Here is a 21,701-nt window from a genome sequence, read left to right on the forward strand (position 1 = left end):
ATCTTTTTTCAGTCAGTTTTACCAGAGACGAACTGCTGAACATTCGACAGCATACACCAGTCAATATTTTCTCGGATTTTGAATATTCGGATGTTTTGTTTGACATTCTAGTCAGAGGCGCGGCTGTGTTGTTTAAACACGCTATGAGACGCAGGCGAGGGAGACGAGCAGGCGTGCTGGTCAGGCTCCTTCGGCGCGGCTTTCATAAAACACTGCCGAGCATTCATCTAGCAAATCTCTGCTCTCTCCCTAACAAAATGGATGAACTACATCTCCTCACCCGCACAAACAAGGACTTTTCAAACTCTTCTGCCTTGTGCTTCACAGAAACCTGCACCTGTACAATCAGCACTGGTGCCCCCCAGGGATGTGTGCTCTCCCCACTACTCTTCTCCCTCTATACCAATGACTGCATCGCCAAGGACCACTCTGTCAAGCTCCTGAAGTTTGCAGATGACACCACTGTCATCGGCCTCATCCGAGATGATGATGAGTCTGCATACAGAAGGGAGTTTAAACAGCTGGCTGTCTGGTGCAGTCAAAACAACCTTGAGCTGAACACGCTCAAAACGGTGGAGTTGATTGTGGACTTTAGGAGGAACACCCCAACACTGACCCCCCTCACCATTCTAAACAGCACTGTGGCAGCAGTGGAGTCATTCAGGATCCTGGGCACTACGATCTCATAGGACCTGAAGTGGGAGACCCACATTGACACACATTGATGAAAAAGGCCCAGCAGAGGTTGTACTTCCTTTACCAGCTGAGGAAATTCAACCTGCCACAGGTGCTGCTGATACAGTTCTACTCAGCAATCATTGAATCTTTCCTCTGCACTTCAATAACTGTCTGGTTTGGTTCAGCAACGAAATCAGACATCAGAAGACTACAAAGGACAGTTCGGACTGCTGAGAGGATTATTGGTTGCCCACTGCCCCCCCTTCAAGATCTATACACTTCCAGAGTGAGGAAAAAGGCTTTCAAAATCACTCTGGACCCCACTCACCCTGCCCAATACCTTTTTGAACTGTTGCCTTCTGGCCAACGCTTCAGAGCTCTGAGCACCAGAACCGTCATGCACAGGAACAGTTTTTTCCCTCAGTCTATCCATCTCATGAACAGTTAAATTGCCCCATTGAGCAATAACTATGTGCAATACACAGTTTAGTCTTTCTTATATTTATCCAACACATCCAACCTCTTCTGCCATTTCATTCCTCTGGGAAAAAAAAAAAAAACTAAACATACATTTGCACTGTACATAACAGATTGTATTAGATTTGCACTACCCATGTGTATGTGTGTATGTATGTGTGTGTCTGTACGTATGTGTATAATTATTTTTTATTTTTATTATTATCTATGTCTTGCTGCTGTTTTTGTATTGTTTTTGTATGGTTGTACACTGGAAGCTCCTGTCACCAAGACAAATTCCTTGTATGTGTAAATATACTTGGCAATAAAGCTCATTCTGATTCTGATTCTGAATAATCTGAGTTTCCTGCATCTCTCAAAGGAAGATTTTGCATTAGGTTATCTTTTGTTTCTTTACTTAGCCCCTGGCTGTGGTGTGTTTGTCATGATCCTGTCACTCTGTCAGTCTGGGTTTTTGTGTTATAAGGTCATGACATCATTGTTCTATGTCTGTCTTGTGTTTCGTTTTTTGTCTCTGTGTGAGCGCACGGCTTGGAGTTGTGGTTTCCTTGCCGTGCACTCTTCAGTCGGTCTTGTGTTTTTATGTTTGGAGCATGGTGTCTGGATCCTGACTTCCCTGTCTGGTACTGTTTTGGTTCCGGAAACTCATGCTCCATGTCTTGTCTTTTATTGGCGTGAGTGCATTGCACTCATGTCATCCTGCACTCGCGTCAATTGTTTGTGTCTGTCTCTCGTGATAGCGGACGTGCTTCGCGTTGTGCTTGCTTTATGCTGTGTGCCCGGGTCATGATCTGTCTTCACATTGTGTTGAGGTTCGGTCACTTTGGTCTGAGCTGTCGAGTTTATTTGTGGCCGAACTCTTGTACAGGTGTCTTGTCTCGTGGTGTCGCCTATTGCGTGCATCGCGTGGTGTTTGCCTCGCAATGTACGCTCAGGCTTTGTCTAGTGTGAGAATGCATGGCATTGCTTTGTTGCCATTGCTATATATTCTCTTGTCTTATCTGTCGGTTGGCATGGGTGCATATTGCCTTATTGTCTTGATGTGCGCTTGTGTCATTCGGGTGTTTGTGTTTTGTGAGAGCAGGTGGCTTTGTTTTGTTTCTGTTTTGTCTCTCAGTCCTTTGTCATACCCAGCCTCCTTGTTTGCCCATTATTAGTTAATTTGCCTCACCTGCCCTGCTATTAACCTGTTTGATTTCTCTCCCTATTTTAGTCTCCTCGTTTGTGCTGTCCAGTGCTAGTTCGTCTTGTTCTTGTTCGACTTTTTCCTTGTTTGTGTTCCCTAGTCCATGTCAAGTCTTCTTGGTCCTGTCGGTTCCGGTCTGTCCTGTTTACGGTTCGTCTGCCCCAGCCCTGCCTCAGTGTGCTTCCAGCACTGGACTGTGTTTTTTCCTACGGGGTAGTTTATGTTTGGTTTTTCTGTTTTATTATAAATAAAGCCTTTGTTTTTTCACTCTGCGTTTGGATCCTGCCTCTGCTGATAACCTGTGACAGAGTGGTAAAACAATACAGGTTCACTGCATTGATCAACAGGGGTCAGCACCCCTTAGCTCCAGTGCTAACCAAGTTTGACAGTGTTTGCCTGATGTTTATAGTGCCGATTTTATTTTTAAATGGCATGTTCTCACTCAGGGCGTGATTGGGGAGAGAAGAGTGAGGCCTAGTGGCAAAAGCTATGCAAAATTATGTACCATCCAAACCAGGAACCCGATCTGCCTCAGCAGCAGTTATTTAGATAAAGGCCCATGTGGCTTGTGTTAGCAGTTCCAGGGCCAGATTTATGAGAATCATGGTTGAAGAACCACATCTGGGGACTTTTAAATCCACACCAGCAGACAAACACGCACACACAGCTGGTACTTACTATTAATTATTTTAGTGATTATAAGCTACTGTAAGATTGTGCTTTTGTGTGTTAATCATCAGAGGATGTTCTGCATATAGCAGCACTGTGTGCTTTAAAGAGGACCATAACCAGTACATAGATAATCACAATGCATTATTTAGTGTTCTTTTTCCTTTGTACGTGGTGCCTCTACACATAGTGTCCAAGCTACTTGATTTCTTCAATTGTTCTTTGTATTAGAGGGCTTGTTTACCCAAAAATTTATATTTTGTTACTCACTCACCCTCATGTTGTTCCAAACCTGTATGACTTTCTTTCGTTCATGTAATACAAAATATATACAGGTGCATCTCAATAAATTAGAATGTCGTGGAAAAGTTCATTTATTTCAGTAATTCAACTCAAATTGTGAAACTTGTGTATTAAATAAATTCAATGCACACAGACTGAAGTAGTTTAAGTCATTGGTTCTTTTAATTGTGATGATTTTGGCTCACATTTAACAAAAATCACATTTAACACTAATTCACTATCTCAAAAAATTAGAATATTTTGACATGCCAATCAGCTAATCAACTCAAAACACCTGCAATGGTTTCCTGAGCCTTCAAAATGGTCTCTCAGTTTGGTTCACTAGGCTACACAATCATGGGGAAGACTGCTGATCTGACAGTTGTCCAGAAGACAATCATTGACACCCTTCACAAGGAGGGTAAGCCACAAACATTCATTGCCAAAGAAGCTGGCTGTTCACAGAGTGCTGTATCCAAGCATGTTAACAGAAAGTTGAGTGGAAGGAAAAAGTGTTGAAGAAAAAGATGCACAACCAACCGAGAGAACCGCAGCCTTATGATTGTCCAGCAAAATCGATTCAAGAATTTGGGTGAACTTCACAAGGAATGGACTGAGGCTGGGGTCAAGGCATCAAGAGCCACCACACACAGACATGTCAAGGAATTTGGCTACAGTTGTCATATTCCTCTTGTTAAGCCACTCCTGAACCACAGACAACGTCAGAGGCGTCTTACCTGGGCTAAGGAGAAGAAGAACTGGACTGTTGCCCAGTGGTCCAAAGTCCTCTTTTCAGATGAGAGCAAGTTTTGTATTTCATTTGGAAACCAAGGTCCTAGAGTCTGGAGGAAGGGTGGAGAAGCTCATAGCCCAAGTTGCTTGAAGTCCAGTGTTAAGTTTCCACAGTCTGTGATGATTTGGGGTGCAATGTCATCTGCTGGTGTTGGTCCATTGTGTTTTTTGAAAACCAAAGTCACTGCACCCGTTTACCAAGACATTTTGGAGCACTTCATGCTTCCTTCTGCTGACCAGCTTTTTAAAGATGCTGATTTCATTTTCCAGCAGGATTTGGCACCTGCCCACACTGCCAAAAGCACCAAAAGTTGGTTAAATGACCATGGTGTTGGTGTGCTTGACTGGCCAGCAAACTCACCAGACCTGAACCCCATAGAGAATCTATGGGGTATTGTCAAGAGGAAAATGAGAAACAAGAGACCAAAAAATGCAGATGAGCTGAAGGCCACTGTCAAAGAAACCTGGGCTTCCATACCACCACAGCAGTGCCACAAACTGATCACCTCCATGCCACGCCGAATTGAGGCAGTAATTAAAGCAAAAGGAGCCCCTACCAAGTATTGAGTTCATATACAGTAAATGAACATACTTTCCAGAAGGCCAACAATTCACTAAAAATGTTTTTTTTATTGGTCTTATGATGTATTCTAATTTTTTGAGATAGTGAATTGGTGGGTTTTTGTTAAATGTGAGCCAAAATCATCACAATTAAAAGAACCAAAGACTTAAACTACTTCAGTCTGTGTGCATTGAATTTATTTAATACACGAGTTTCACAATTTGAGTTGAATTACTGAAATAAATGAACTTTTCCACGACATTCTAATTTATTGAGATGCACCTGTATGTTAGGCAGAATGTTATCCTCTGTCACCATACACTTTCATGGCTTTTTCTTCCATTCAATAAAAGTGAATCTTTTTTTGTGTTCCATGGATGAAAGAAAGTCATATGGGTTTGGAACATGACAGAAACATAATTTCTTTTTTTCTTCTATCATACTCTCAGTCACTCCCTTAAAGGGATAGTTCATACAAAAATGTAAATTGTCTCATCATTCACTCACCCTTATGCCATCCCAGATGAGTATGACTTTCTTTCTTCTGCTGATCACAAACGAAGATTTTTAAAAGAATATTTCAGCTCTGTAGGTCCACACAATGCAAGTGAATTTTGAAGCTCAAAAAAGTGCATAAGGGCATCATAAAAATCCATAACACTCTTGTGGTTAAATCTATATCTTCAGAAGAGCTATGATAAGTGTTGGTAAGAAACAGATCAATATTTAAGTCCTTTTTTACTATAAATTGTCCTCCCAGCCTAGTAGGTGTTGCCAAAAGAAAAGGAATGTGAAAGTGAAGATTGATAGTAAAAAAAGGACTTGCATATTCATCTGTTTCTCACCCATACTTTCATATTGCTTGCCAAGATATGGACGATGTATGATGCCTTTACATGCTTTTAGGAGCTTCAAAATGTTGGTATCCATTCACTTGCATTGTGAGGACTTACAGAGCAGAAATATTCTTCTAAAAATCTTTGTTTGTGTTCTACAGAGGAAAAAAGTCATACACATCTGGGATGGCATGAGGGTGAGTAATTGATGAGATTTTCATTTTTGGGTGAACTATTCCTTTAATGCTATAATCCTTGTTGACTAGAGTTTCCTAATTTTCGTCTTCTCTCATATTCACACACTCAGAATCTTGTTCTTCCCCTTTTCTCCCTAGGGCCTTTTCCTCTCCCTCTTTTCAGCTTGGCTTACATTTTTGTACACTGTTTGTGTTTCATCCGTTCTCTCTCTTTCTCTCTCCCTCTTCCTCCCTCTCTGCACGTCTTGCTTCGTGCTGTGTTTGCTGATGTGGAACTTAGTTGGGGATGTTTTTGTGGGCCCTGGGTTGAAAGGGTTCTTCAGTGACCCTCCGCAGCTGGTGGCTCTGCCATACTTCCTCTGCTGCTCCCGCTTTTCTCTCCCTCTCTTTCCCCGCATTCATCAGTATTCCTGCCCTGCCGTTTCCTGTGTAAGACATGCCGCAGGTTCCTCCTCTCTGGTTTCTGCCTCTTCTGCCCATACACACTAACACAGAGCTCACCCTTTGGCATGACTAGAGACTGCCCTCTCACCCTCACCCCCCTGTTCCTTTTCGTAGAACTCGAGCTGTGTATGATTGCAACGTCACCTGGTCTGAAGCCCTTATACAATCACAGCAATTTATTGGCTGATGGCGCTTAAGCGACACCACCCAGGGAGCTACATCACGGGCTTCATATAGGCACTCGCTTTCACGCCATCGAGTCAGATTTTCTGTTCTTCGGTGCATGAATTGTCTAAACCCGTGTTTGATTCTAGCGACTCACATCGAAGCGAGGGTTATTTTTCTCCCTTTTTAGTGGCAAACACATAAAGACACCGTTGACACGGTGTAAATTTCAGAGCAATTTCAATGTGATTTTACCCCCCAAACTGTAACGGATGGTTGCTGAGATGAGATGGGAGACGCTGGATCTAAATGCAGGCTTTTAATGAAGATGATAAGTGAAACAAACAGACAGGAACTCATAAAGCAACAAACAAGAACTGAAAAAAAAATGCAAAACTAGTGGGTACTACTACTGATATATCAGTCGGCCGATATTAGACTTTCACCGATATATCGGTATCGGCGTATATTTTACTGATATGCAGCGATATGAAAACTTTTTTTCAGAACATATAATGCAGAAAACAATGCTTTAGAATTGGTGTCATAGCGTAGTTTGTCCAACTCAATTATTTACAGAGCTGACTCTGAACTGATGGTGGCTCTGCAGACAGGGCGGAGTTAAACGGTGTGGATTTGAGCGATCTCTTCTCATTAAATTGCTAACTAGTTTGTGAAATACATACTGGAAAGTTAATAAAAAATTACCCCATCATTTTATATAACTAATATAACGTTAACCCTGTCCCTGACAACCATGATACTCGTGTTTATCACATCTGTTTGCTGTTAGCCAGCTATAGTTTGTCAGTGCAGTCAGTAATGTAGCAGATTGAAAGGTAAACATCAGAGCATCTTTTTGCAGCTCAGCAGACAACGGTGCGGTGGTGGATTGTGTGTGGTGAGTGTTGATTTCATGATTCGCTGTTGCCTAGTTGGTGAGACACAATGCTGGAAAGTAAATAAAGTCCATCTTTTACTCTCCGTGACAACGAGCTTATAGCTAACTAGCTAATCACGTAGCTACTTTCATTGTTGTCAGCTGAGTGGAAGCTAATGTGTAAACATGTATTCACCAAACTGTTTTGTTCAGGATTCACAGTTTGGTACCCCCTTCAACCAAACAATTCCAGTCGTTGCATTTACAAAATGTAATATTTAAAAGTCTGGTTTTCCAGACATTAAAATAGGATACGTAATAAAAGTAGATTTAATAAATAGTATATTTGCCCTGTGTAAATAATAATATATAGGAACTGTATCTAAAATAAATGAGGGGTGATAAATACTAATACAACAGGCTGGAAAAATAGACATTTATTAATTTTAATATCCTATATACAGTTGTGCTCAAAAGTTTGCATACCCTTGGAGAACTGGTAATATATGTACCATTTTTAAAGAAAACATGAGTGAGCAGGCAAAACACATTTCTTTTATTTCTTATGGGATTCATATTCAACTGTAGGTTATAACAGAATGGCACAATCACAAAACAAAACATGGCAACAAAGAAAAAAATGAAATGACCCCTGTTCAAAAGTCTGCATACCCTTAGTTCTTAATACTGTGTATTGCCCCCTTTAGCATCAATGACAGCGTGCAGTCTTTTGTAATAGTTGTCTATGAGGCCCCAAATTCTTGCAGGTGGTATAGCTGCCCATTCATCTTGGCAAAATGCCTCCAGGTCATGTAAAGTCTTTGGTCATCTTGCATGAACCGCACGTTTGAGATCTCCCCAGAGTGGCTCGATGATATTAAGGTCAGGAGACTGTGATGGCCACTCCAGAACCTTCACCTTTTTCTGCTGTAACCACTGGAGGGTCAACTTGGCCTTGTGCTTAGGGTCATTGTCATGCTGGAAAGTCCAAGAGCGTCCCATGCGCAGCTTTCGTGCAGAAGAATGCAAATTGTCTGCCAGTATTTTCTGATAACATGCTGCATTCATCTTGCCATCAATTTTCACAAGATTCCCCGTGTCTTTAGAGCTCACACACCCCCAAAACATCAGTGAGCCACCACCATGCTTCACAGTGGGAATGGTATTCTTTTTACTATAGGCCTTGTTGACCCCTCTCCAAACATAGCGCTTATGGTTGTGACCATAAAGCTCTATTTTGGTCTCGTCACTCCAAATTACAGTGTGCCAGAAGCTGTGAGGCGTGTCAAGGTGTTGTCGGGCATATTGTAACCGGGCTTTTTTGTGTCATTGGCACAGTAAAGGCTTCTTTCTGGCAACTCGACCATGCAGCTAATATTTTTTCAAGTATCGTCGTATTGTGCTCCTTGAAACAACCACATCGTCTTTTTCCAGAGCAGCCTGTATTTCTCCTGAGGTTACCTGTGGGTTTTTCTTTGTATCCCAAACAATTCTTCTGGCAATTGTGGCTGAAATCTTTCTTGGTCTACCTGAACTTGGCTTGGTATCAAGAGATCCCCAAATTTTCCAATTCTTAATAAGTGATTGAACAGTACTGACTGGCATTTTCAAGGCTTTGGATATCTTTTTATATCCTTTTCCATCTTTATAAAGTTCCATTACCTTGTTACACAGGTCTTTTGACAGTTCTGCTTCCCATGGCTCAGTATCTAGCCTGCTCAATGCATCCACGTGAGAGCTAACAAACTCATTGACTGTTTATACACAGACACTAATTGCAATTTAAAAAGCCACAGTTGTGGGGAATTAACCTTTAATTGCCATTTAAACTTATGTGTGTCACCTTGTGTGTCTGTAACAAGGCCAATCATTCAAGGGTATGTAAACTTTTGATCAGGGCCATTTGGGTGATTTCTGTTACCATTCTGATTTAAAAATGAGCCAGACAACTATGTGATAATAAATGGCTTCATATGATCACTATCCTTAAATAAAAGACAGTTTTTTTGCATGATCAGTCATATTTTCAAAATCAGTGCCAAAATTTCACAATTTCTGCCAGGGTATGGAAACTTTTGAGCACAACTGTATATTTTGAATTTTGAAACTTGACACCGGGTGACACACCCTAAAAACGGCATTGTTAGATTGGTTTCATGCTGAAGAGCCGCTTAAAAGTACGTTTTTTTCTCTCTCTCATAAATTTAAATGTGTGTAAATGCCAACACCATCATATATGTCGAAAGGACTGATGCCTGTCAACCAAAACATGAGCTCACTGATGTCATTAAATATCAGTCTGCTTTTTTATTCCATCAGTTACTCCTGGTCGGAGGCTGCAGTATATATTTAGTTTATACGTAGCGTTACGTCCTTCATAAATATTTAATAGAGCATAAATTGTGACTTAGTGCCCATTTTCGCCACAACTAGACTAAGTTGTAACGGATGTGTAGCTAGTGCAACCGGCCCCTGATGTTTATTTAGCTATTTATTGTATTTTTGTTCTTTATTTAAATGGTCAGCAATTGACTTATACTAACAGTACTGATGTTAATTAAGCTATTTATTGTATTTGTATTTATTTTTTATTTTCTCAGTGTTCATTTCTTGAATTTGTTGACAATGTATAATAATAATGTCAAATATTCTTTGATAAAAATATTTGTTTAAGAAAGCAGCCTTCTGAGTACCTTTGCATAGTCATATCGGTGCAAAATCAGTGCACAGTCCACATAGAAAAGGTCTGTTTTCATTCCAGCTCAAAAATGAGCTATATCGGTAATCTGTGAATTTTCCCTCTCTAAAATCGGTATCGGTCTCAAAAATCCCATATCAATCGGGCTCTAATATATACATACACAAGGGCTAACAAGGGAACGGAAAACAGGTGAAAACAATGAGGAACAGATGGCAGTGATGAGGGCAGTGCATGATGGGAAACGTAGTCTGGGGGAAACACTTCAAAATAAGAGTCCTAGGAAACATGAGGGAGACAGACTGACATAACCCCCTTTTTAAAGGGCGACTCCTGGTACCCCAAAGATGGCTGAGGAGGGCAGGAAGATACTGGTGAGGAAGGGGACCCGGAAGATGGCCATGTGGCCAAGGTGGAGACCCCAGGGTAATGATTGCGTCCGGAGGTCTGGGGGGACCGCCTCAGGGTAGAGACTGGGTCAGGAGGTCTGGGAGGTGGCTTCAGGGCTGGGATAGAGTCAGGAGGCCTGGGAGGTGGCCACAGGGTCAGGACTGGGTCAGGAGGCCTGGGTGGCGGCCACAGGGCGGGGACTGGACCAGGAGGCCCGGAAGGCGGCCACAGGGTGGGGCTGGATCAGGAGGCCTGGGAGGCGTCCACAGGGCCGAAACTAGGTCAGGAGGCCTGGGAGGCATCCACAGGGCCGGGACTAGGTCAGGAGGCCTGGGGGGTGGCCACAGGGTGGGGACAGGGTCAGGAGGTTTTGGGGGTGGCCACAGGGCCGGGACTAGGTCAGGAGGCCTGGAGGGCGGCCACAGGGCTGGAAGACTCTGAGGGCGGAGCCAGGAGAGGCTCAACGAAGGCAGGCGGAGCCAGGAGAGGCTTGACGAAGGCAGGTGGAGCCAGGAGAGGCTCGACGAAGGCAGGCGGAGCCAGGAGAGGCTCGAGGGGCAGAACCATGGAAGGCGGAGCCGTGGAAGGCTCAAGGGGCAGAGCCATGGAAGGCGGAGCCATGGAAGGCTCAAGGGGCGAAGCCACGGAAGGCGGATCCGTGGGAGGCTTGAGGGGCGTAGCCATGGAAGGCAGAGCCTGACAAAGAAATGCAAAACTAGAGGGTATATATACACTCAAGGGCTAACGAGGGAATGGAAAACAGGTGAGAACAATGGGAAACAGATGACAGTGATGAGGGCAGTGCATGATGGGAAACGTAGTCCAAGGGAAACACTTCAAAATAGGAGTTCTAGGAAACATGAGGGAGACAGACTGTGACACAAACATTACAAGGGACGACGAGGACAACGGCGCTTTGTCAAGGCTCACAACCACAAGGTATTATCCCCACTTGTTCCAGTTCTATGGCCTCCATTTTCTGACGAACAATGTATGCAAGAGACCTTGTGCATCGCGAGCCATCACCATTAAAAAAACGCTGTATGAGAGAATTTGACATTGAAAGGTAAGGAAACAAAATGGGCCCCTTTGTCCCTATTGTCTTTTTCATGTCGTTCTGGGAGAATGCACATGAATAAGGCAATGGAGGAGTGGCCTCTGCTTCTCTCTCCCCTCCCTGTTCAAAGCACTGCTCACAGTGGAGGGAATCATGCATGGACCGGTAAGCCCGGCCGCAGAACGAGGGGGCTGGAATAAGAGAATATTCCCCAACTGAGTGATGGCGAACCAATGGCGGAGTGCTTTATCTGTGCCAATATTCTCACGGGATTCTTTCAGGAGATGCAAGATATTTTAACTTGTTTTTCTTTCTGCCATTTCGTGGATCACATGGGCGTTCTGGCGAGAGAAGAGACATGCACTTCTATCTCTGCTCGATTTTTCGATGGCAGCATGCATGTCGATCTTTTTAGATAGCTGTTGAATCTACACACGATGGTTTTGCAGTCCAACCAACCGCGTTGTGTTAAGGAATGCATTTGAATTCACCAGCTTCGTTTGAAGTTTCCCTCAAATCTAGGTCTACACACAAGCCTGATGGGCTTGCTGTGTAACGAAGGGTGAGCCCCCCATTCAGTGATCTATATTGGACCAAATAAACGTATCTGTTTCTCCCGTTTGCCCTTCAGTCAGTATCGGGATGAGTTCGCCGTTGTACATGCCTTGAACATCCGACAACCAGAATTTGGTTCAGTTTCCTGATTCAGGCTCATTATTTATGCCTGAAAATAATAAAGGCAGAAACATTAATAAATCCCATTCAACCAGCCACAGTATTAGAGGTGCAAAGGCCCCCCTTTGATGTGTTGCTGGTTGTGGGGCAGTCATCAAAAGTAAGCCAAGAGTGCTACAGGCGAAAGTCATGTATTAATTCCTCTGTCTGCCCATCTAGCAGCTTGGCAGCAGTTGCAGGGTGTTTAGAACTGGGTACTTTGAATGATAGAGCATGGTTATGTCATTCAGTTCAGGCAGGCTCCGCCAGTATTCAATGGGGTTGTTGCAACAGACGTTTCTGTTCGGGAAGCCCCATTTTTGATTTGGGAAATTCACTCTCTCTTAGAAAAAGGGGCAATTGAGGAGATTCCCCCTTCTCAGAGAGAATGCGGATTTTACAGCTGTTATTTTCTGGTCCCGGATGAATGGTGGCTTGTGTCCCATTCTGAATTTGAGATGTTTATATTTCACCCTAATAAAATGTGAATTCAGAATGCTGACGCAGAAACAAATAATGTCACAAGTACAGCCGGGGTACTGGTTTGTGACAATAGATTTGAAGGATGCTTATTTCCATATTCAGATTGCTCCGAAGCACAGGCGTTTTCTCACATTCACTTTCAGGGGCAAAGCGTACCCATTTTGTGTCCTTCCGTTCGGACTTGCACTGGCACCACGCACTTTCACAAAATGCACGGATGCCGCTCTGACGCCCTTGAGGCTTCAAGGCTTCCATGTTTTGAATTATCTCGATGATTGGTTGGTGTTAGCTCACTCAGAGACTTTGGCTGCCCAACATCGAGATGTCGTTCTCAGCCATTTGAGGAATCTAGGGCTGCGTGTAAACCTAGACAAGAGCGTCCAGTTGCCAAGTCAACAGACTCTGTTTCTAGGAGTGGAGCTGGACTCGCAGGCGATGCAGGCACACGTGTCTCCAGCTTGCATTCACCAGTGCATTACACCAGTGTCTAGCGATGTTCAGAGTGAGACGTGTTCTCCCTGCGAGTAGTCAGTAGACATTCTCTTGTCTCTCGCTTTATGCACAGGATACACAGGCTTAAACCTTTCCGTCCCATCCGTGTTCCTTTATGGGATTTTTCTGTTGTTTTAGAGGCACTTTCGGGTGCTCAGATCGAGCCCTTGACAATAGTTGTTGATACGTTTTTAACTCTCACGACAGCACTGCTTGTGGCTTTGGCATCATTTAAGAGAGTCAGTGATTTACATGTCGGTCAGTCCTTTGTGTGTGGATTTTGGGCCAGGGTATTCAAAGGTTGTGTTAAGACCTTGTTTGGGCTATTTGCCCAAGGTTATTTCTATGTCGTTTCGCTCGCAGACTATTAATTTTCAGGCTTTCTCTCCTCCCCCATTTGAGTTGGAGGAGCATGAAAGTTTACATATGCTTTGCCTATTTCAGGCGCTGCAAGTTTATGTTGACCGTACTTGCCAGTGGCATAAGTCAGAACAGTTGCTTGTGTGCTTTGGTGGCCACAACAGAGGTGTTTCGGTGTCCAAGCAAAGACTGTCCCATTGGCTTGATGAAATTTCGGGTGCTTACTAAGCGAGTGGTTTACCTTCACCTTTGGGTATTCGAGCCCATTCTATGTGGAGCATGGCATCCTCATGGGCTTTGGCTAAATTTGCGTCCTTGGAGGACATTTGTATGGAGTCAGGGTGGTCCTCTCCACATACATTTGTTAGATTTTATAACCTGGATGAGGGACCTGGACTTATTGACTCCTGCTTCCCAGGTTCTGTCTGTTGGAACAGGAGTAAATTCATAATTATTTTTTATTCAGATGCTTTAGCTCGCTTGTGCGCCACTATATGCTTGCCACACGGGCTTAGACAGTTGGCAGCTACTGTTCGCATGGCGTGAATGTATTAGTTCTCATAGCGATCATATGCAGCTCGAGTTCTCCAAAAGGGAACGTCTTGGTTACGTATGTAACCTTGGTTCCCTGAGGGGAGCGAGGTGCTGCGGAGCTGGCCATACTCTCTAGCAGCTGCATAGGTTTGTGCCTTTTGCAGAAAATCTGACTCAATGGCGCGAAAGCTAGTGCCTTTATGGAGCCCATGACGTAGTTCCCTGGGGGGCGTCGCTTAAGCGCCATCAGCCAATAAATTGGTGTGATTGTATAAGGGCTTCAGACCACGTGACACTCGGATGGTGTCCCATAGCGATCATGCGCAGAGACGTTCTCTCTGATGGTGCTGTCCTCACCCCGCTCCACGCACTTGACTTGCTCTGGGTCTACTCTTTCTAAGTTTGCATGGGGGAAGAAGGATGCCTTTCACTATGCTGTGTATACACAAGGGGTTATTAGGGTTAGGCTGTGTTATGAAACACAGGGTTATAAAGGGCTAGATTTTATTGTTCTCAAGGAAACCCCAGAGAACTGCACTACACAAGGTTCAGGGCTTTAGACTTTGTGCTGCTGTTCTCTAATTTATCTAATTTATAGTAGGAATGAGTCATGGTGGTCAACTTGTTGATTAGTTTAACATGATATATATACTTCTTTAGTTTTGCTGCTTTTAGCGGTGGTGTTTTAATATGTGTGCTGACAGTGTGCTTGTGCTTTAACGGGTACTTATACAGTATATCATAGCTACAGTCATACACACTCAGACAATCTTTTGCATTGCATTTTGTGCTATTTTGAATAATGTTGCATTTTAAAGACGCAACATTAATTATATTTTAAATTTAAAATATCCAACTTTTAATTTTTTTTACTTGAGACCCCTGCATTCTGTTCCATTCAAGAACGCGTCTTATGTAAACAGGCTACAAGAAACTTGTCTGATTTGAAACCAGGCAAATTATACAGAGCTTCCTAAAGACAATTAATAGATAACCCACGACTATTTGATTTGGAAAATATGTAGTTTTGAACATCCTTAATTCAAAATAAGGAGAAATTAGCTTAAGACATGGTTGGATTGTGTTGTACATGATCAGGGCATAAGAGGCAGCCTGTGCTTCTGTATGACACATCAATTTACATTTACAGCATAATTATTCCTTGTCATCTACATAAAAGTGTTTATCCAGTAGAAATAGCAGGTGGAAATGTGGCATGTTCACTGAATTTCCTCTTTATCCAATTCCAAGACCTTATCCAGTTCCAAAACCATAATAATATAGCTCTGTACTGTCAATGAAGGTATCACTATACTATTTTCTAATCAGTGTCAACAGCTTGGTGCCATGGTGGCATGCAGCTTACACTCTGGCACCACCAAAATTACTGGACTTTCAATTAAAAGAGTGTCTAAAGCTGCAATTTTTGTGCACGTAGTGTGGTTGACCCTCTGGTCGGGACAAAACTCAGCTCTCAGTTTGACATGAACAGCTTTCCTTTGTGACAATGAGTACAATGACTTTGTGTTTTAGAATCTGTTGAATCTCACAATCTTTATATATATATATATATATTATTTTTATTTTTATTTTTTTGTCTATCTGACTCAAATCTGTTTAGTTTTTTTTGTAGATTAAATGGAAAGAACACATTAAATCCTTTGTTGGTGGTTTAAAATACGATTACAACCAGATTTTTGTTAATGCGTCTCAGTCTTTGATGTGGTTTTTCTTCATTCAATGTGCAACAGTTTGTTACATCAGGTGTTGTGACAAGAAGACTTCATTCAAACATGCATGACAAGGACAAGGAATGCAGGTCAACAGAGGACAACACTTGTTCAGAATTGGATACAGCCCTTATGAAAACAAAATCAATGGCAAAACATAAATTGCTAAGTCTTACACGTGGTATACCTATACAACTTTGCGTCTTTACAATGACAACCAATGTGGACATGTTACTGCAGGATAAGCAACTGCGGTCTTTTTTTTTTTCTTTTTTTTTTCTCCCCAATTTGGAATGCCCAATTCCCAATGCACTCTAAATCATCATGGTGGCATTGTGACTCGCCTCAATCCAGGAGGTGGAGGACAAATCTAAGTTGCCTCCGCGTCTGAGATCATCAATCCACGCATCTTATTACGTGGCTTGTTGAGCACATTACCACGGAGACATAGCGTGTGTGGAGTCTTCACGCTATTCTCTGCGGCATCCACGCACAACTCACCATGTGCCCCACCGAGCGCGAGAACCACATTATAGGGAGGAGGCTACCCCATGTGACTCTACCAACCCGGTAGTAACCGGGCCAATTTGGTTGTTTAGGAGACCTGGCAGGCGTCACTCAGCACGCCCTGGATTTGAACTCATGACTCCAGGCCCCAAGCAACTGCAGTCTTAAAAGAAAAAGTCAGATCTGGCCACATACAGATAACTAAAAAATCAGATTTAAGAAAAAGTCATATTTCCCCTGTAGTGTGAACAAAGTCTCAACAAAATATAGAGAAATTTGACTGTACTGAGTATTTCGGTTAATGATTTTCAGACTCTGATTGTAGTCTGGAAATGACTTTTTGTACACACATACATACTCATGTATAAACACAATAATAGCCTCCTCAGTCATCCTATTATAGAATCACTCATACATTTACTTAACACAAACACACATTCACACACACTCATCCCAATTTCTTTTTTCTCTGTATGTGTTTCAGGATGCTGGGGAAATGGTGCGTTCTTTTGTGGGTGGTTTGGAACTCATTGTTAATTTGCTGAAATCGCCCAATATAAACGTTCTGGCCAGCGTGTGCGCAGCCATTGCCAAAATCGCCAAAGATGTGGAGAACTTGGCAGTTATTACAGACCATGGAGTGGTTCCCATGCTGGCCAATCTCACCAACACTGTGAGTGTTGCTCCAATCATGTTTCACAAATACAATATCATTCATACTATTCTCCTTTAATAATATTTTTCATATTTCCTAACCCCATCACATCTCTTCTGGAACTATTAAGTCCACATTTCAAAGAGTCAACTATTAGATGTTTTTCTAACACAAGCTATGCAACTGGTTGGCTGCAGAAATAATATAAACACATAATACTATTGTACTATTTGTACTATTTCCTTTATTGAAGTGTTCCTAATGTACTGTTTTTATTATTCAGTGTGTAATCAGCACTCTATTTAATAAGATTTTTTCTCCCTATGTTTTGCGGCTGTGTAGGTGGACGATAAGTTACGGCGGTACCTAGCAGAAGCCATCACCTGCTGCTGTACTTGGGGGAGGAATTGTGTCTCATTTGGGGAGGCTGGTGCTGTAGCCCCTCTGGTGCGCTACCTTTGCTCAAAAGACCCTGCAGTGCACCAGGCCACGGCCCGGGCTTTGTTTGAGCTTTCTAAAGACCCTGAAAACTGCATTACCATGCACGAAAATGGGGTTGTCAAGGTACATTGTATTAGTTTTATTTGTTTGACTTTATACCAACTGCTTTCTCATACATCACACAATTGATTCCACAGAACAAAGTGATAATATAGGTAAGTTTTATTTAAATCTTACGACTAATTATTGCACAGAGTATGTCCATTAAAGAAAGGTGTATGAAGGTATGTGTTGAACTCATCAAAATGTTATAAATTGCAAACAGACTACCATAACTACTAACTGAAACAGACAAAGTGAAAAGTTGAGGATTAATATCTTTACCAAGTGGCCAAGATTTTCAACAATTCTTTACAAAGGCACTCTATGTTTCACTTTAGAAGTTGTAACTATGTGCCATAATGTATTTTTTATTTTTTTAATTTTTTATTGCTAGCTGCTAAAAAAGTTTTCAGCTGAGACCTGGCTCCATAGTTAAAGCAGGCTTGGCACACCACAGCTTGCGACATGTGAAAACATCACTAATAAGCTTTGAAAGGATATATTCTAACTATTTTGGAGCAATGAGGGCAGGAGAACAAGGCGTGTTTTCTTTCTCTTTTTCTTTCTTTTTTTTTTTTTTGGTTGGGGGAGTGGACGGATGTGAGAGCGTTTTCTATGAAAATGGGAATTCAGCACAACAAACAGTATTATGTATGCTGGGCTTCAGTCCGGCAGTTATCCCTGTGCCCTAGCATGCCAGGGCTGCAGAGTATTGAAAGGCTGTTGCGTGGGGAATGGTTGCTCAGCAAGCTGCTGGGACTAAGAAGCAGAATGTGACTGTGGCACGTCTTTGGCAGGGCACGCTGGTCCAGAGTGACAGGACACTGCTGGGATACTTTCTGAGTGGCAGTTTCTAGAATTCACTCCCAAAACACTCAAGCCACTTAATATGGGTCTCAATCAAAAGATTCATACTATGTTAGACAGCAATGCCTAACATGGTCTTTAAAATTTTCGTAATAATTGCTCAATTTACAAGTAACTAAAGGGATTTATGTGTTATATGTGATTATTCTAGCTCTTACAGGGTTATTTGGGGAAAACTGCTCTCCGCTAAGCACAAATAAAATCTGCTGAACTAAAAATCAATCATTTCAAGATGTGGCTGTGTTAGGGGGCGGTTCACACAGAATGCATCCTTGCACTAAAAAAATCTAAACGCAGAGCCACAAACAGAACAGAACGTAGGTGTTTCGAGACATGTTTGTAAAAGTTGAAGTTCATTTTAACCTGACACAGCGTGGTGCTCCTGCTTAAGATGCTGAACGAAACAAATACGTGGGGCAACGTTCAAAGACGTCCAGTGCTTGTTTACATAGAAAGACAATTGAGAAACAGTGCAGATAAACTAAACAAAAACTCGTATGGTGTGAACAGCCCCTTAGAGTGGCAGGTTTACATTGAAAACCTCAGGTTTGAGTGGTCTTTTATTACCCAAACCAGGAAACACAGGTCAACATTTCCTTTATTCAAATAGCAGTTTAAAAAGAATAAGAGACAATAAACATCTACAATTCAAATGTCTCAAACAGACTAAAGAGTCATTATTGTTTTAGCTGAAATTCAAGGGCAAAGGTTGATTTTGGCTAATATTTACGCACCTAACGCTGATGATCAGGGCTTTTTTATAGATCTTGATGGGATGCTGCAAACCACTGGCACCCCTCATGATATAATATTGGGAGGAGACTTTAATCTTTTGATGGACTCAGTCCTTGATCATAGTGAAGCAAAAGTGTGTAAACCCCCTAGAGCAACATTGACCAAAATCTTGGTCTTACGGATATTTGGAGACTTTTGAACCCATCTGGTAGGGACTATACGTTTTTTTTCATCAATCCATTAGATTTATTCTAGAATAGATTTTTTTTATTATATCCAAATCCCTCATTTCATCTGTTGATGATTGCTCAATTGGAAATATCTTAGTCTCAGAACATGCCCTGGTGAGTTTAGAGGTGTTGCCATATACAGAGAAAAAGAAATCATATAGTTGGTGTCTTAATGTGTCCCTTTTGCAAAATCCTGATTTCCAATAAATGTTAAAGACTGAAATCAATGTTTATATGAAGACCAACTGGTCCTCAGTATTCTCTATGGGCATGGCATGGGAGGCACTTAAGGTGGTTCTTAGGGGTCGGATCATACAGTATGCCTCATTCACCAAAAAATCCAAAGCACAAGAACTTATGGAGTTGGAAGGAAATATTAAAAGTGCAGAGGCAGAACTGAAGCGCCGTATGTCATCTGATGGCCTCAGAGAATTGACCCGATTGAAATACAGATATAATACTATTTTGTCGCGGAAAGCGGAGTTTTGGTTGTTCAGGGCAAGACAGTCATACTTTGAGTCGGGGGACAAAGCAGGAAAACTTTTGGCTAGATATATAAAGCAGAGAGAGTCTTTTTCTACCATTCCCTCTGTGAAATCTGCGGGTGGTGAAATATTTACCTCGGCCATTGATATTAATAATGCTTTTAAAGAATTCTACTTTGATCTCTATAGTTCCATGTCTTCGTCTACTGATGAAGATACTAAGAACTTTGTGGAACCATTAGATCTTCCTAAACTGACGACTGAGCAAAAAAATTCTCTTGATTCTGAGATAAACTTGGAGGAGCTTGATGAGGTAATTAAGGCCTTGCCTACAGGCAAGGCTCCGGGGCCTGATGGCTTTTCCTCTGAGTTTTTCAAATCTTATGCTACAGAACTGGCTCCACTTTTGTTAGAAGATTATACGGAATCATTAAAGAATGGAAAGCTTCCTCCAACCATGACGCAAGCCCGGATCAGTCTGATTTTTTAAAAGGACAAAGATCCAAGCGAGTGTAAAAGTTTCCGCCCAATTTCCCTGATCCAGTTAGATGTAAAAATTTTGTCAAAGATTCTGCTTAATCGATTAAGTAAAGTTATGACATCACTTATACATATAGATCAGGTGGGGTGTATTCGAGGCCGTAGCTCTTCTGATAATATTAGGCATCTCATTAATATCATGTGGTCAGTAGCGAATGATAAATCTCCGGTCGCTGCCATCTCACTTAACGCCGAAAAGGCATTTGATATGGTAGAATGGGATTATCTATTTAAGATTTTGGAAATGTATGGGTTCGGGAGTACATTTATTGGTTGGATTAAGTTACTTTATAGACACCCTGTAGCAGCGTACAAACAAACGGGTTAATTTCAGATTATTTTACTCTGGTTAGGGGCACCCGGCAGGGTTGCTCTCTTTCCCCATTATTGTTCTGTCTTGCCCTGGAACCATTAGCAGTCGCAATAATAAAGGAGGATGATTTTCCAGGGGTGATTGCGGGAGGTGTGGCGCATAAGCTTCTGCTTTATTATTCGTCTCCGACCCTACTAGATCTATGCCTTGCCTCCACAGAATTACTAACTCCTTTTCCAAGTTCTCAGGATACAAAGTCAATTGGTCTAAATCCAAAGCTTTGGCTTTGACAGTATACTGTCCAGAAACGGCCTTCCAGCCAGGTGCCTTCCAGTGGCCCAAACAGGGAATTAAGTATTTGGGAATTTTATTCCCAGCAAATTTGTCTGATTTAGTCAGAGTTAATTTTGATCCTTTAATAAAGGTTTTCGAATAATGTGGACAGCAATGCTTCATTACTCTTATCGATGATTGGGAAGGTTAATGTTATTAAAATGAACTGTATTCCAAAATTAAACTACCTGCTACAGTCTCTCCTTGTAGATGTCCCCCTCTCTTATTTCAAGCAATTTGATAAGATAGCGAAGTCCTTCATTTGGAATGGTAAGCGTCCCAGGTTAAATTTTAATAAGTTACATAGGCCGATTGACAAATTTCATTTTATTGTTATGCATAATGTCTAAGACTGAATGCATAACAATAAAATGAAATTTGTCCCTGGTTTTGTATTGAAAAGGAAGTTCTTGCCCCTATCTTGCCACTGCAAAGCCTTTCAATTAAACTAGCCGGAGAGGTTAAGTCGCACCCTGTTATTTTGCATTTGCACTCGATATGGACAAAAGTGTCCAGAGTGTTTAATTCTGATATTTATTTAAACGTAGCCTCGAGCATATGGCTGAACCCTAAACTATGTATTAATAAGTCCCCTTTTGTTGGTCAGATTGGATTGTGAGGTGGGTTAATACACTTGGTGACCTTTATGAGAATGGAGTATTGAGACCTTTTGAAAATTTGGTTCAACATTTTGGCACTCCCAAATCTCAGTTTTATAAGTGCTTACAGCTGCGCCACCTACTCTGTACTGTTTTTGGGAGTGACATGCACCCCCCCAGTGCGGCAGATACTCTGGGAGTGGTGATTCCTGCTTTTGGGTAGGGTCATGAGGCATCAGTGTATTACTCCCTGCTAATTCATAGTCTG

General features: G+C 42.1%; 1 protein-coding gene across 1 annotated transcript in view; it reads left to right on the forward strand.

Moving 5' to 3' along the window:
- The window catches only part of LOC127427461 (outer dynein arm-docking complex subunit 2-like), a 94,154-nt gene that overhangs the window by 63,861 nt on the left and 8,592 nt on the right, over positions 1–21,701 (forward strand). The window contains exons 18-19 of the mRNA XM_051675085.1: positions 16,618–16,806; positions 17,131–17,352. Of these exons, the coding sequence (XP_051531045.1) occupies positions 16,618–16,806; positions 17,131–17,352 (411 nt within the window). The remainder of the gene's footprint in view (positions 1–16,617; positions 16,807–17,130; positions 17,353–21,701) is intronic.

This window comes from Myxocyprinus asiaticus, chromosome 36 (assembly GCF_019703515.2).
Source record: "Myxocyprinus asiaticus isolate MX2 ecotype Aquarium Trade chromosome 36, UBuf_Myxa_2, whole genome shotgun sequence".
NCBI classification, from domain to species: Eukaryota; Metazoa; Chordata; class Actinopteri; order Cypriniformes; family Catostomidae; genus Myxocyprinus; species Myxocyprinus asiaticus.